Below are 15,558 nucleotides of genomic sequence, written 5' to 3' on the forward strand. Positions count from 1 at the left end.
CTGAAATATTTACTCTCTGGCCCTTTATGATAACAGCATGCTGACCCGTGAACTATTTCTATTTAAGAGTTTATTTGTGAAAATATTGAATATTTAATATAGGTACTGGTGCAAAATAAGTGATCATTAAATAAATGATAAATACATATTAAATAAATATATTTGAATTCCACAAAATTAGCAATAAAAGAGAAAGTTCAAGCTTATCACAGGCAGCCTAAATTAGCAGTAAGTGCATCCCCTGCCTTCGTCTTAACTCTGTATCCTTTAAAGAAAATGCTTTGCTCATTATATTTGAGAGTCTCTGATTTCAACAGGCTCTAAAAATACAAATATGTAATCCATAGATGCAGAATGACATTGACAGGAATAACTTTCTACAACTTCTTGAATGACAGAGAAATCACACATGATTGAATGTGACAGCAGACTGACAGGACAGAACAAGAATACCTGTCAAAGTCAGATTTGTAACTTCTGGAGACAAATCCCATTTTACTTTGGTATATATTAACCCAGTGTCAATCCATATCCAGTCATGGGAAATCATTCAGCATACATCACATTGAGTTAGCATCCCCTTAGACCTTAACTTTTTCTAAGCTCTTCATAACAATGTAGCCAAAAATTCTTTACTTCTCAGAACAGCAGACTGTTCCCCATAAAATTTTCTTTACCATAATTCCAGTGTGATCTATCATGATTTTTTTTAGAAGAAATCTCTACACATTGATTTTAATTTTTAACTTAAAGTATATTTTGATGCAAAACCCTGTTTTAGAGGTTAGAGATAAAAATATAAAGCAAACATTATTCCTGCCATCAAGATCTTACATACTAGAAAAGAAACCAGACACAACATAATAATGACATTTGTGATTCAGGCTGAAAGTGTAAAACAGCCACATAGAACTCCATGGAGGCAGTAGGACTTAGAAAAGCATTAGTGAATTGTTTTTTCATTTATTAATTTATTCATTTATGTTCTGAACATTTATTTCTCCTACTAGATGCCAGATCCTCATGCTGCTCCTTGTGGGTAGAGCAGTAGGGATCCTCAAAGAGCAATTATTCTAGGGAGGAAAGAGAGAAAATAAATAGGTTAGCAAATCAAGGAACTGGATTCACTGACTGTGACTATTAGTACAAATGGAAAAAAATGGAGACGTGAAAGTAACTTGGACAAGGAATTATGCCCACCACTCTCCCTAGAAATATTAACTTTTCTAAATCTCTTTTTCTTCATCTATAAAATGAAGAGAACACCTACCTCACAAATACTATAAGGATTAAAGAATTCAATAAAGTCCCTGGTGCTATGTTTAAGATATATTATGTGTTCAATAAGATATTAATGAGGGTACTTCAAAAAATTCATGGAAACGAGTCAGACACAGAAAGAGAAATATCACATGTTCTCACTTATTTGTGGGAGCTAAAAATAAAAAAATAAATATACAAATAAACTGTGGGCAGGGGAGGGAAGAAAACATAGCAGTTACAATTCCTTGAAGTTGATATGACAAGCGAACAGATATGAGGTTGTTGGTGGGGGGAGAGGAAGGAGAGAGGGAGGTTTCGGTAATGGGCCACAATAATCAACCACACTGTATATTGACAAAATAAAATAAAATTTTTTTTTAAAGTTCATGGAAAGATTTTCATTATCTTTTAATTCTATTTTACCACAAACTTTTTGAAGTACCCTCATATTATTATTATCATCATCATCATCATCATCATCATCATCATTATTATTATTATTAAAGTCTCCTCTGTTATTTGGTTAAATCTTCCACATTTCCCCAGTGATGGGAAATCTCACTACCCTAAATTATGCGAATTTAGCTGTCTTTTATTGAGTACCATACTGTATGCTTTACATAAATTACCACATTATTGTTCATGTACCTGCTCATGTTTCAGAGATGATATACTGAGTCTGAGAAGGGTGAAAGGTCTTGCCCAATGCCAGTAACTGACAGAACTAGAATTACAATCCAGCTATGTCTGTCTCCATAGCCTGTTCCCCTAACCTCTCTACTAGAACTGCAAAGCAACCCGGACCATATCAATCAAGAGAGGCTCTGATGCATTAGTAATCTGTGTTGAGAGCTTCATAGCCAGGGCCAGCATGGCTTGTAGACTAAACTGAGTTTCTAGTCAAACAGGTAAGAAGCACATAAATGCAAAGACGCTTCATTCAGTCTGTTACTAACACGGGGTGATAAAGCTGGATGCAGATTTCAAGACAGGATAAAGACATAACAGCCTCTTACACTAGAAAGGTATATACTACATGTGACAATGTGTTTTCACGTTCTCCTTGAGATTGATCCTCATACATATATTTTCACATATTAAATGTAGACACCAAGGCTCATAAAGATTTGGGGGATAATGGGAGGTAAAATTGAGATTTCAAACCAAGTCTTCTGATTTTGAGTACCCTGTTTAACATATCAGAAAGCTAAAGTCAGTGAAAAAGATTAAATTTATGGTTTGCTGAAGGAGAGAAACATACCTTCTTCCTTTTGGCTGTCTCTGTGCGTTCTTTTGGGACAGGTGAAAAATTAGCTCTGCAACTCCAGACAGCCCTGAGCATGGTACGACGTGTCTCCCCAGAGAGACACACAGGTAGAGAAGAAGTTGGATGTCTCCCAGGCACTCTCTGCCCCATGATGAGGGACTTTGTCCAAGACTTTTAGAAGCAAGACACTAAATGCCCACTAAAAATTTGGCAGTTCTGAGAGTTTCACTTCTATTTAGACATCACCATCACCTCTGTTCCCCTCCATCATTCACATTTTGAATTTTAAAATATCCTCTTTGATTTCCCAGCTCTTACTGCATGAGCAGCTAAGGAATTACTTGTCTGTATCTTAGTCTACAATGTTACCCTTACCAGGCTGTATAGCCAGAGAAGCACAGGGGAGAGACAAGGTTGGGAAACATCTCCCTCAGAACAGATCAGTATCTTCAGAGAAGTGTTGCAGCTAGCAGCTGGATTCTCACCTCAGAGCCAGCCAAGATACCCCATTTAGAATTTCTAAAGTATGGTTCTAAAGAGAAAAATGACCAGGAGCTGTAATTGTACCCTAGAGAGCAAAGGTAAAACAAAATCAAAGCAAGATGTATTCAGGCAGACTTTTCCACGTGCTTAGCTATTTACCAATAATTTACGTGGAAGAGAGAACACTTAGAAAAGGCTAAATGGCAAACTCAACCCATGGCCAATGAACTGTAGCATTGTTCCAGCATGGCTCATGGAAGAATTCTGAATGACATTTTATTTTCTAAATTGTGATGTTTTTGTAATATGAATCCCGATTCTGCCTGCTGAGTTTTTCCTTTCTCAGCATGTTTCCAAATATTTGTCTCCTGTGAACAAGAAAACACACAAGCAACAGGAGAGAAGCCAGACTTTCATCAGGCACAATTATCAACTCCATAATCAATACTGAGACATTCACACCTATAATAGTTGCTAGAATTGCCAGAAGTTTTGCATTCAATCCTTAAGGCTAGCTGCAAATGTTACTTAGGATGCAGCTGTTCTTCACCCTTAACAGAAGAACCCTAAAATCAGAAACATTTAACAAATATGTTCCATCGGGACTTGGTGTCACAGTGTGAACAGGAATATCTTTGTTAGGTGCTGTAGGCATTAACCCTTCTGTAGGAATAAGAATTGGTTTCTCGTTCTCCCTGCTTCCCTCCTACATGCAGCCTCTACCAATTCCAACATTTAAGCCCAAGTTTTGTCTTTTGGTATTACATTTATTAGGAAGAATATTTCTTCCAAAAATTCAAGGTATTATAGTGTAGAGAAAAAGAAGACTTTGAAGTTAAATATATACATCATTAACAATATTGCTTTTAATCATTAGCACAGGAATTTTCTGACATCAGTCTTATCCTGCATAAAATGCGAATAAAGTAGGGCTGTTATGAAGAAAATACCAAGCATATTGAGTGTTGCCTAGTAGGTATTTCTATGTCTTAATTCTCTTTCTCCCTTTCATCTGCTAATTCCTATCGCTGGATGAGAATACCTTTAATTTTCATCCCATTATTCTCATTCTAGATTGAAACATGTTAAGAAAATATTGTGCAGTCCCCGTTTAACACAGACTGTCAGAGATTCTCAGGAAGCTAGGCTTACAATCAGTTGAGGCCCCTCTTACACTGAGAAATTTTGGTACAGCAGTATTGAACCTCAGTTCCACTAACTGGGACAGCTCAAAGTCCCATCAGTTTTCCCACTCTCCACGCGTGTGTGCTTGTCTCTAGCTTTGCTCTTGAAGGAAAGTACAAGGACCGGAGGATTCACCCCATATCAGATTTGGATGTGGAGCTCTGTCTATTTTCCTCAAGAAGTACCTTCATACTCGCATTTGGTGATGCTCAGTTATTTTTCTGGAGAACTGGGAGTGTCACAAAGGAAGGACCACATCTTGTCAAACATAGCAATATTCTGTCTCATAAATCCGCCTGTCATTTCTGCTCTAGTATCTTTTCAATGGCAGTGCCAACTCGTGATCCCACTAGGACATGCAGCCCCTCTAGGATATAAAAGTCTAGTTTGCTGTCTAGTTTGAGGAAACAGCTCTGCTTACTTTCCTCAGCACCCTCTACAATTGTGAAAGAAAAAAAATTTTCCATTTCACTGTATACGCCACACTTATAAATTCATACTTTAAGTCCTGTATTACCATTTTTTCCTCTTAAATTCTATTTTTCCTTCTCAAGCATTACCAAATACAACTAAAGGTTCTCTATTGTAAACCTCTGCTAATATTCTCAGGGGCATTTTTAATCAGAAAAGAGCCCAGAAAACACTCGGTAGTTCTTGCCAGAATGGCTATTCTGAATGGAGCGTTTGGTTACAGTGCTTGACAGGTAAGTCAAGAACCCATGCATTAGCATCCCTGGGTGATTTCTTGTCAAGAAATCCGTAAGTAATAAACAATGCAAAGTATGCCAGTCCATGATCTCTCCTCTGTGAACCACCACTCAGCTTTTATCTACTTTTATTACACTTTAACTGACTTTGAGTTGATTCTAAGCTTTTTTCTGGCCCCATCATTCAACTTTTAAACCCTACCAATGATCTCACTTCATAACATGAAGTGTTCCACATTGATTATAACTGTCTTTTAAAAACCTAATGTTCAGACATAAGTCAAAACAAAGCAGAACAATCTGCAAGAAGAAATTTCCAGAGTCCACAATCTGTGTAGAAGATTGGCGAAATTCAGATTTATTTAATTATCAAGTCAAGTTTCTCCTTCAACTGGCTAAATTAATGTAACAAAATGCAAAGGGTCATCGATCATTTTGCTGAGGGCTATCTGAGAGCAAAATATACCCAGTTACAGAACACTTTGTTAATACGCAGAAATGCCAGAGAACATGGACAGAATCCAAACACAGAATGTATTGTTACCCTTCAAAGAATAGCATTAAAATATTAAAGGCTAACTGTTTTGTATTCATTAACCAAGAAAATGTTTCCAGAAGGAAGTGCACTTCTGAAAATGGGAGTATTCCAGCCAGAAGTATAAGAAGTAGGGCACTTTGCTAATTTGAAGAACCCTAAAGCTACACAGAACTTCATAATTATATTTTAACATTTGTTAAAAAAATAAGCATTTACTCAATAATAATTCAACTGTGCATTGAGCACTCATTACATGGCAGTTATATGTACTAAGGACTCCTCCCAACTTTTTGTAGAGATACAGTGAAAATTTGTTGCTGATTTACTTTGTTCCTTAAGCCAAAAACAGAGCTTGGCATTATACAATGTGAGATCCAAAACTGATAAATTCACAAATTAAAGTTACCTGCTGTGATGCCCTTGAAAATCACTCATTATAAAAGAGAGAGTCTTCAAATACAGGTTTAGCAATGTAGTTGTCACCTACTGTTGTATGGATTTGACTTTTTGGTACTAACAAAGCTTATTCACTATTTAAGATTGCCCTGGAGTTTGGATGAGCTTTAGACATAAGTCATGTGACCTTCCCAGTATCCTCAGAAGCAGAGATGGATTGTGAAACCAAGATGTTGGATGCCAATTCCAACTCTTTCTTTTATACCTAATACACTTTGTCACTCATTAACACAGAGAAGGACTATGCCACAGCTACTCCAAAGGAAGAATTTCCAGACAATAGCAAGACCCATGATCATGCACAAAATTTTTTCCGAATCATATGTAGAATTAACATTTAGAAATTTTTCTGAATTAGTACAAGAATTTTGTCTAAATCTCCTAGAAACTGAGGTATGAATCAGACCTTTACAACTTCCCAAGCAGACTAATAACCTGATCTCTGGCAATTAATCAAAATGTCCCCAGAATTCCATGTAATCAGAACCTAATAAATGACATGCTGTTGACTGGGCTGTGGCCCAAGAAATAGAAGTTTCCATTATCTTACTTGATTATTTTTGCATTTTCAATTTTCTTATTTGTTTTTCCCCCAGGAAATAGATTAGTGTGAAGGACTCCTATCTGCCATGTTATCACAACTTTCTTCTCACTAATCAGTACTTTCAAAATGTAGCACTCCAATATGGGACAAAAATATCACAAGTGAGTCCAGGGTTACCAATGATTCCTGGCAACAATATTATCCCTTCCAGATAGTTCATAAACAATATTTACAGCCACTAGAATTCTTCAGCTCACTATTTATATCAATTTTTGTGATTATCTGCAAAGAAAGCTAAACCTAGAGTCAAAAGACCTTGGTTCAATAACCAGCTTTGCTACTTGTAAGTGAGCCTTATTTTTCTGCTTCTCTGAGCTCCACATCCGTTTCCTCATCAGCAAAACGGGAATGATAACACTTGTCCTACATATCTCAGAGGGAAATGAACACAAAGTGGTTTAATGGCAATGAAAGTACTTTGTTAATCCCAAAGAACCCAACGATTAAATACTATCAGAATTCCATTCCAGATTCATTGGGTCTTTGAGGAAGGTGACATTTTCTCACGCATTATCTTTATCTTTTAAATGAAGCAGAGATTGAAAAAGTAAATTTGTGTATACGCTTGAGAAAAAGCCAACACTACCACTTGTGTCATGGATGCTATTCCCTATGCCAGAACACACTTCCTCCAATTTTCCTCTTCCTCTCTTTCCTGGATCATAAATGTTTTCCTCTCTACAGTAAACAAAGATGCTGTAATACCTTTCGTCTTTAAATAGATAGATAGATAGATAGATAGATAGATAGATAGATAGATAGATCGATAGATAGATAGATAGATAGATAGATAGATAGATAGATAGATAGATAGATAGATAGATAGATAGATAGATAGATAGATAGATAATATATTCTTCACCCCCTCTGGCAAGCCCTTTATTTCTTTACCCCTTTTTCCAGCAAAACTCTGAGAAGATGTGTTTATAATTATACATATATGTGTATATATATATTATCTCCATTTCTTCTCCCATTCTCTTGTCAACCCACTCCAAACTGGTTTGCCTGATAAATGAAAGTTTTTATTAATATTGATAAATAATAATTTCATCCCCAAATTCCCATCTTATTCATGTTTCTCTGTAGTTATTCTTCAATTTTCAAGAGCAGCATAAGAATGCATCCCAACCATTTCAGTTTTGTCTTTACTCTGTATCTTTCCTGAGTCCTAATATCTTTGTAAAATCAGTTAATACTTTTTTACTAGGTATTATGGTAATAATTATCTCTCAGCATTCTTTTAAAGATTAAATAAATGTTAAATATCTTTGAATACTTTATAACTTAAAAGCAGTATACAAACCAGCAATTCCACTCCTAGGTATATATCCAATATAAAAACATACATCCACATAAAACCAGTACACAACTATTCATAGAAGTATTATTACAGGCAAAAAGTAAAAATGATTGGATGAATAAAATGTGATATATACATACAACGGAATGTTATTCAGCAATAAAAAGGAATAAGATACCAATACAAGCTGCAATACAATGAACCTTATAAACATTACATTATGTTGTATGAAGAAGTTGGTCATACAAAAAGACTACATGATCCCATTCTTATGAAGTGTTCAGAATAGGCAATCTGTAGAGACATAAAGTAGATTAGTGGTTGCCTAGGGTTGGGGGAGGTGAGGAAAGTTTGAGAGTGACTGCTAATGGGTAATGGGGTTCTTGTTAGAGTAATGAAAATTAAATTAATTAATCAATCTAAAATCAGATTATGGTGATGGTTGCACAGCTCTGTGAATATACTAAAATCCTTGAATTGTACACTGTAAGAGGGTGAATTTAATTACATGTAAGTTATATCTCAATGAAACAATACACAAGGTTAACATCATCAGTCAAAAGTCAGGTTGACAGTGTGCATCCTTGATATGCTGTGATGGGATTGGTACTTCACTTCTGTGAACTTCTTCCTAAAAATCCATAACCCCAGTCTAAGCATGTGGAAAACATCAGCCAAAGTCGAACTGAGGTACATTTTATAAAATTCCTAATATGTTCCTCAAAACTATCAAGGCCATCAAAAACAAGGAACGTTAAAGAAACTGTTTTAGCCCAGAGGAATCTAAGGATTGCTAACTAACTATAATGTGGTATCCTGGATGGGATCCTGAAACAGGAAAAGGACATTAGGAAAAACTAATGAAAAGTGAATAATTTATGGAGTTAATTAATTCCATATAAAAATTATCAATATTGATTCATTAATTTTGAAAAAGATGCCATACCAATGTAAGTGGTTAATAATAGTGATGTGCGGTATATTGAAACTCTCTGCATTATCTTTGCAACTTTTTTATAAATCTTACATTATTCTTTAAAAAAATGCAATATACAAATTTTAAGTAATAGTTTCAGAACTCGTAGTAAGAGTCACAGTACTACTAGTAGTGATAGTAGTTGGTAATACAAGTTTCCTCAGCAGACTAGAAGGGATAACCCAATTAGCCTGTTTTTTCCACGTAGCACACATACACAGAGTTGAACTTGTGCCCTCTTGAGGAACTATAATTTTAATTTTAACGATCAGATATAAATATATCCAATCACATCTTTAAAAAATTCCCGAACAAGATCTTTATCTAGAGGCTTTATAAAGATGATAAAAGGATGTGTTGAAAAGGGCTGATTCCAAACTTTCTTAAGAGAGCTATAATGCCACTTTTTCCACATATTTAAATACACCAAACAGTAAAAGATATACAGTAGAGCTTTATATCAACATTTCCAGCTGATTCTCACGAAGGAGATAACCCTTAACCAAGGTGGTCAAAAACAGAGGCCCATCAAGACTAGACCCTCCTGTTCTCACCTTGCTCTTGTCAACAGTCTCTGCTGTCAATCTCTCCCTTTAAACACTACATTTGAATTAATTGATTTGCACAGCCTCCTTTGCCTGCCTTCAATGCACACTGCAAAAATGGCTGCCTGCTTCTGTGTTGACTACAATGACTCCACAGAGCTGACATTTTCAGAACTCAACTTTCCATCCTGCAGCTCTACATCCTTTAGCAGCTGCGTCTCTCTTTCTATCCTAGCAGTGGAAGCCCAGCACTCCACAGAGTGTGCCATCACTTCATCATGTAAAAATAATGGCTTCTGTAACGGTTTCCACAGGCTTACTAGGGAAGGGGATAGATTCGCCTCTTTACACGGTCTGCAGTTGGAACTGCAATACTAAGTTACTCTTAGTCCCCATGTAATGCCACACTCTCATGCTTCTGGACGGTCACACACCCCAAATCTCTGCAGGAATGCTCTCCCCACTGCTCTTTACCATATATTTTGGTTTAGATGTCAGTTGGGCCAGAAGGCCCTCACTAAGCATCCTTCAACCCCAAGTCCAGATCAGGTGCTCTCATGGAGCCAAAACTTTCCTCTGTCTTAGCATTTGTCATTTTGTATTATAACTGCCCATCAGATTTCAGAGTTTCAGGCATTAACCACATTTCTCTGGATCACTGTAAAACCTTTAAGAACCAGAAAATTGACTGATACACAATAAGGATGCAAATGAATAATTAGAATGAATGGATAAATTCCTTCCCAACCAAAAATATATCCTAAGATCATTTTTTCCCCAAAGATTGTGTCATGCTGTTTCTTACAAACTGCTAAGCTCAGGGGCAGAGGCTGATGTAAAGAAGCATCTTTCATATCACAGCTTATGCCATGCACTGCCCCAGCAAAAATTTCAGTTCTTAAAAACAATGGCCCAAAGATGTTTTCCAAATCTGTATTTTTGTCACTTTATTTAGGATAAGGAATAGCAGCAGAAATAAAACTTCAACAACCACAGTGAAATTAACTGGGTATGAAAGACAATCTCCAGGACATTTCCTTTCTAGGTATTTGCTCCTGTATTGAGTAAGAACAGTTAAAATCCAAGCTGTGGCTATACTAAAAACCTGTGAGCATTTTTGAAAGTGACTAAGCTCAATCAAAGATATTTGAAATGAACTAAAAATAATTATGCATGGGATTAAATATATGCTCTATCACCTTACTGGAGACATAGTTTCCTCTGGGTCAGTCTTAGAAACATCTTTATATGTGTTTCATTTCACACCTCCTTAAATTTTTAAAAATATATTTCAAACAGAAAGTTGAAATGTATTAACGACTCATTTTACCAATTAATCTAGCCTTCATTTAAGGGATTTTTTTAATTAAAAAATAAAATTTTTACAAAAATGTTCTAACAATACTTTGGAATCTTAAAACCTAGAAAAGGATTATGGTTACATATTTTGAAATAATTCCTTCCACGCCTGAATTTATTCAACTTTTTCTGAGGGCTGCTTAATGTCATATACTATATCACATCTCTGAGAGAAATGAGTAAATTTACTCCTGCCCTGAAGAAGCTCATCGTTTACTGGAGAGATGGATAAGTACAGTTGACCTCTGAACAATGCAGAGGTTAGGGGCCCCAACCCCTGCACAGTCGAAAATTCTAGTATGAAACTACTAAGTACATCATGTCTTTTCCCTGGTTTGTGGCCATTAATTAATAACTACTTAACTACTAATAGCCTGCCATTAAGTAGACTATTTAACTGTTTGATTACATATGTCATGCATTCATGACATACCTAGCCCCAAAATTTTCCAATATATTTATTTTAAAAAATCCGTGGACCTGCACAGCTCAAACACTTGTTCAAGGGTAGTTCATTGCAATGAAATGTTTGGGAGGGATGTCCAAGTATACACGGGGGCTATAGAAGCACCCAGGAGAGATACTGACTTTGAAACAGTTTGCTCTTCTTTAACACAATAAAAAGTGCTCCCCTCACTGACTTTAATTGAAAAGAGGCAGGTAGATGTTAAATGTGGATTCGATGTTTCGCTTGACAGTTGTAGAAAAAAATACAAAGGTGGATGGCATTAAAACATTCTTCTGAAATTTATCAGCAGTAAGTGTATTGGGTTTATACTTAGAAGTTAAATGGTTTTAGTGACCATAGTGGGGATGAAACAGTAGAAATCTCATCATTGAAAATGCAAGAGACTTTCACAGGGAGGGTAAAGTATAAAGGAAAGAGCATGGCCTTTGACTTAAGCAGACTTGGGTTTGAATCACAGCTTTGTCACGTACTGCTTATGTGTCTTTAGACAAATCACATAAACCATCTAAACCTCAATTTTTTTCATATGCAAAATAAAACTAATACTATCTTACTCATGAAGTTATTGTAAGCATTAAATAAGATAATATTTATATAGAACTTATCAAATTACCTGGGCCGTCATAAAGAACTCAATTGTGATGGTAGCAGTCTAATTGTACATCAAGCCAGGGACTTCAATGTAGGATGCTTAGTCCTTGGCATGGAGTAGGAGGATGTTGGCAAGTGTTGACTTGATGTCAGAGAACCTGGGGTAGTAGGCAGGGGACAAAGGCAGGGATGAAGGTAATGATGATGATGATTATGGTGATAATAAAAATGAAGATGTTAATTACTATAGCTCCTTCCAAAGCTCAGAATATTTATCATTGAATTGAGTCTTTGATTCCCTAGGACCAACTAAAATATTTACTTATAATCTTAAAAAACCTGCTTAGAAAAAATCAGGTTTCAGTTAACCTCTTGGCTGGGTAGACCCTCTTTATCTCTAAAAGAAGTCAGACTGTCTGGACTGTCATATCTGGTACTATATGAACCACTGTGGAAATCACATCTTCCAACTGATGAACTTCTCTGCCCCAGTGGTAAAATATGGAATGTTGGTATCCTACATGCACTGAGTCAGAAGAGAAGCTCAGCGAGCAATGAGTGGGGTGCAACAGGAGCTCCTGAGACACATTCTTGGAGGGCTGAGAGAGCTTGAAGAAAATGAGAAAATGACCCTGAATGCAGAGGAAGCACAGTAACTTGAGATTAGGTGGATAGCTCCTGAGTGTCATTGCAGAGAAGCAGTAGGAATAGGGGTGGTTCAAAGAGAGATAAAGACTACATGTGCCCATTGATGAGATGTCATGGAGCAAATGATATCAGGAGAGCTGAGGAAGGAGGGAAGCAATTACTATAGATCTAGGAAGAATCTACAGTAACATGAGGGTAGCCTTACCCCCACAATGCAAGGCACATAGAGAATTCCTAGTTGGGATGGAAGAGGCATGGTCAAGGGCAAGACAAAGCCCCAGGATGAGAAGACTGCGGGTGTTAAGGAACAAAGGCAGGTGTTCTAACAATGTGGATTCTATTAACAGGATTAAGTATGAGGCTGGGAACTGAGTTTATAGTAGACACTAATGACAGAGCAGGTGTCTACATGTGGAATCTTTATTTCTACACTAAAGAACTTTTAAAAGCCCTCTCTAAGGAGAGGGTGACCTTTCTCAATGCCAGAACAAGACAGAGGCAGATAGTGGGAGTTTCACTGACACAGCAAGGAGGTTAAGAGGAATGAGGGACGAAGAATTGATTCATTCTATTTTGGGTAGTTTTCAAGCCCAAAACATCTAGACAGTTTGGTCTGAGGAAGCTGAAATGTCTCAAACTCTGTGAGAGACTGAAGATAACCGAAAACTTATTTTAAAATGTATAAAGTGTTGCTCTTAAAAGCAACCAAGTTATTATCTCTGTACCCAAAGGCAATCACTGCTACAATTCTAATGCACCTGTCATATAGTTGAAATATTATGATCTCTTTATATTGTTATTAATCAGATGGTAATATTTCCATAGTGCTTTGCAGTTTCAAAGCCCTATTATGTCCATTATTTTATTTTATATCCTCAATAACTCTACAAAGTAAATTTAACAAAATGACCAGGCATATTTTCAGGAGTAGTAATGGAGGTACAGATTAATGACTTGATTAAGGTCTTAAAACCATCTATAGAGTCAAAGCCAGATGATCTAACTGTGAGTCCAGATCAATCTCCAGCATTTCACTGAGGAAAGAGGTGAGTGAGAGAAGACTCTGCTACATTATGCCCTTTGATAATCTTGTCCCTGGACAATCTTGGATATTAACCTCATCCCACCTGCCTCCTGTGCATTGCTTGTACTGAGGAGTGGGGTCAGCTCTAGGTAAAATTCCAAAGTGAGTTTTCCCTGTCCTCCATTTCCTTTTAGTGAGAAGAGCAAAAGCCTTGGATTTAGGCTGATTTGGATTCCAATTCTGACTCTAAGACTCGGCAGCTTCCACTAAAGTATTTAGCCTCTATACTTCAGTTTTCTAATTTGAAAAATAACAGGTACAATACCTTTTTGGACAGTTTTAAGCTTTTTAAAACATCATAACAAATATGACACACCTAGTATAGTGTCTGGCATGTAGTTGACATTCAATAACCATTGGCTTTTGCTTTATCCTTTTCACACTATTATGCTAACCTCATCAGATGTAGGAGAGCAAATATTAGCTCCATTTTATAGATGAGCTATAAGAAAGTTTGAGATAAGGGCAAGCCTGTGGCTCACTTGGGAGAGTGTAGTGCTGATAACACCAAAGCCAAGGGTTCAGATCCCTATATAGGGATGGCTGGTTAGCTCACTTGGGAGAGCATGGTGCTGACAACACCAAGTCAAGGGTTAAGATCCCCTTACCGGTCATCTTTTTTTAAAAAAAAAGAAGAGAAAGTTTGAGATAATTTCCTAAGGCTACACATAAGGTAAGTAAAGATGGATTAGATCCTAGGTTTCCTAATGCTTGTTACAAACATTTCAGTGACCTGTGCTAACATCCTCTTAGTCCAACTTTGATTTCAGCCATGGCTATAGTGGATGGTTGGTTCCCACAGGCAGACAACATCCCACATCAGGTAGCTACTGTTTGTCTCTCTTCTTCTCTGCCTCAAGGTTATCTGTAAAGCTCCCAGAAGTTGTCAGGCAAGAGAGTCCTGGAAGTACAGAGGAGTAAAAATCTCTAAAGCACCCTTCAACAGATGGAAGCTGGCAGCCAGTGGATAAATGCCCCAGCCTCTCTTCCTTGGAACTGACAATTCTGAAGTGCATTTTTTGATCCATGTTGCCCACAACAGGAGCCACATCAATAATACCCTTATTCTGGTTTTTCCTCCTCTATTGCATTCTCTTCTACACCCTTAATCCTGGTTCCTAGGATCACCTCTCAAATAAACTACTTTTGCCTAAGTTCTTGTCTGAGACTACATCTTGGGAACTAAAGGTTTGGATAGGGGGAGGGAGTGTTGTTTTATTTTGTTTTTATTTGTGTCTGTACTGCATTTCTTTCTATTTATCCACAGGTCACCAAGATGCTGGCAGTGGTTGTAATTCTGTTTGCCCTTTTATGGATGCCCTACAGGACTCTCGTGGTTGTCAACTCATTTCTCTCCAGCCCTTTCCAAGAAAATTGGTTCTTGCTCTTTTGCAGAATTTGCATTTATCTCAACAGTGCCATCAACCCAGTGATTTACAATCTCATGTCCCAGAAATTCCGTGCAGCCTTCAGAAAGCTCTGCAACTGCAAACAGAAGAAGCGAACAGAGAAACCTGCTAACTACAGTGTGGCCCTAAATTACAGTGTCATCAAGGAGTCTGACCATTTCAGCACAGAGCTTGATGATATCACTGTCACTGACACTTATCTGTCTGCCACAAAAGTGTCTTTTGATAACACCTGCTTGGCTTCTGAGGTAACCTTTAGACAAAGTTGATTCATGAATTAGGAGAAAATGGACTACAAAGTAAATAAGAATCTGTGCAGTTATCAACAAAAGAGAGGAAATGGCCAACATTCCTGTGTGAAAACAGAGCAGATTAAATCTTTGTCAGTTCTCTAAGTCCTGGCCGTAGATACTTCAACCCAAGAAATGATTCAGACTTTTCTTCTTATGAAACTAGCATCACAAAAAATGGAGCATATCTGAGAAATAGCTAAATGGTGGAAACTGAAAGTGTAGCCCTTTTCATTTAATTTGAGAAATTCACTATATTTTCTGGGGTTATGAAATTTCAATAAAATTTGGACATTGATTTACATTATTCATAATATCCTTATCAAATATGATTTCCCAACACCCCCCCAAATTATCTATACACTCAGTAATTTGGCAACA

General features: G+C 36.9%; 1 protein-coding gene across 1 annotated transcript in view; it reads left to right on the top strand.

Annotated features, from left to right (window-relative positions):
• TRHR (thyrotropin releasing hormone receptor) overlaps nucleotides 1-15,156 on the top strand; it is a 34,638-nt gene extending 19,482 nt beyond the window's left edge. The window contains exon 2 of the mRNA XM_063080122.1: nucleotides 14,746-15,156. Within this exon, the coding sequence (XP_062936192.1) occupies nucleotides 14,746-15,156 (411 nt within the window). The remainder of the gene's footprint in view (nucleotides 1-14,745) is intronic.
• The last annotated feature ends 402 nt before the right edge of the window (nucleotides 15,157-15,558 follow it).

Source organism: Cynocephalus volans, chromosome 15 (assembly GCF_027409185.1).
Source record: "Cynocephalus volans isolate mCynVol1 chromosome 15, mCynVol1.pri, whole genome shotgun sequence".
NCBI classification, from domain to species: Eukaryota; Metazoa; Chordata; class Mammalia; order Dermoptera; family Cynocephalidae; genus Cynocephalus; species Cynocephalus volans.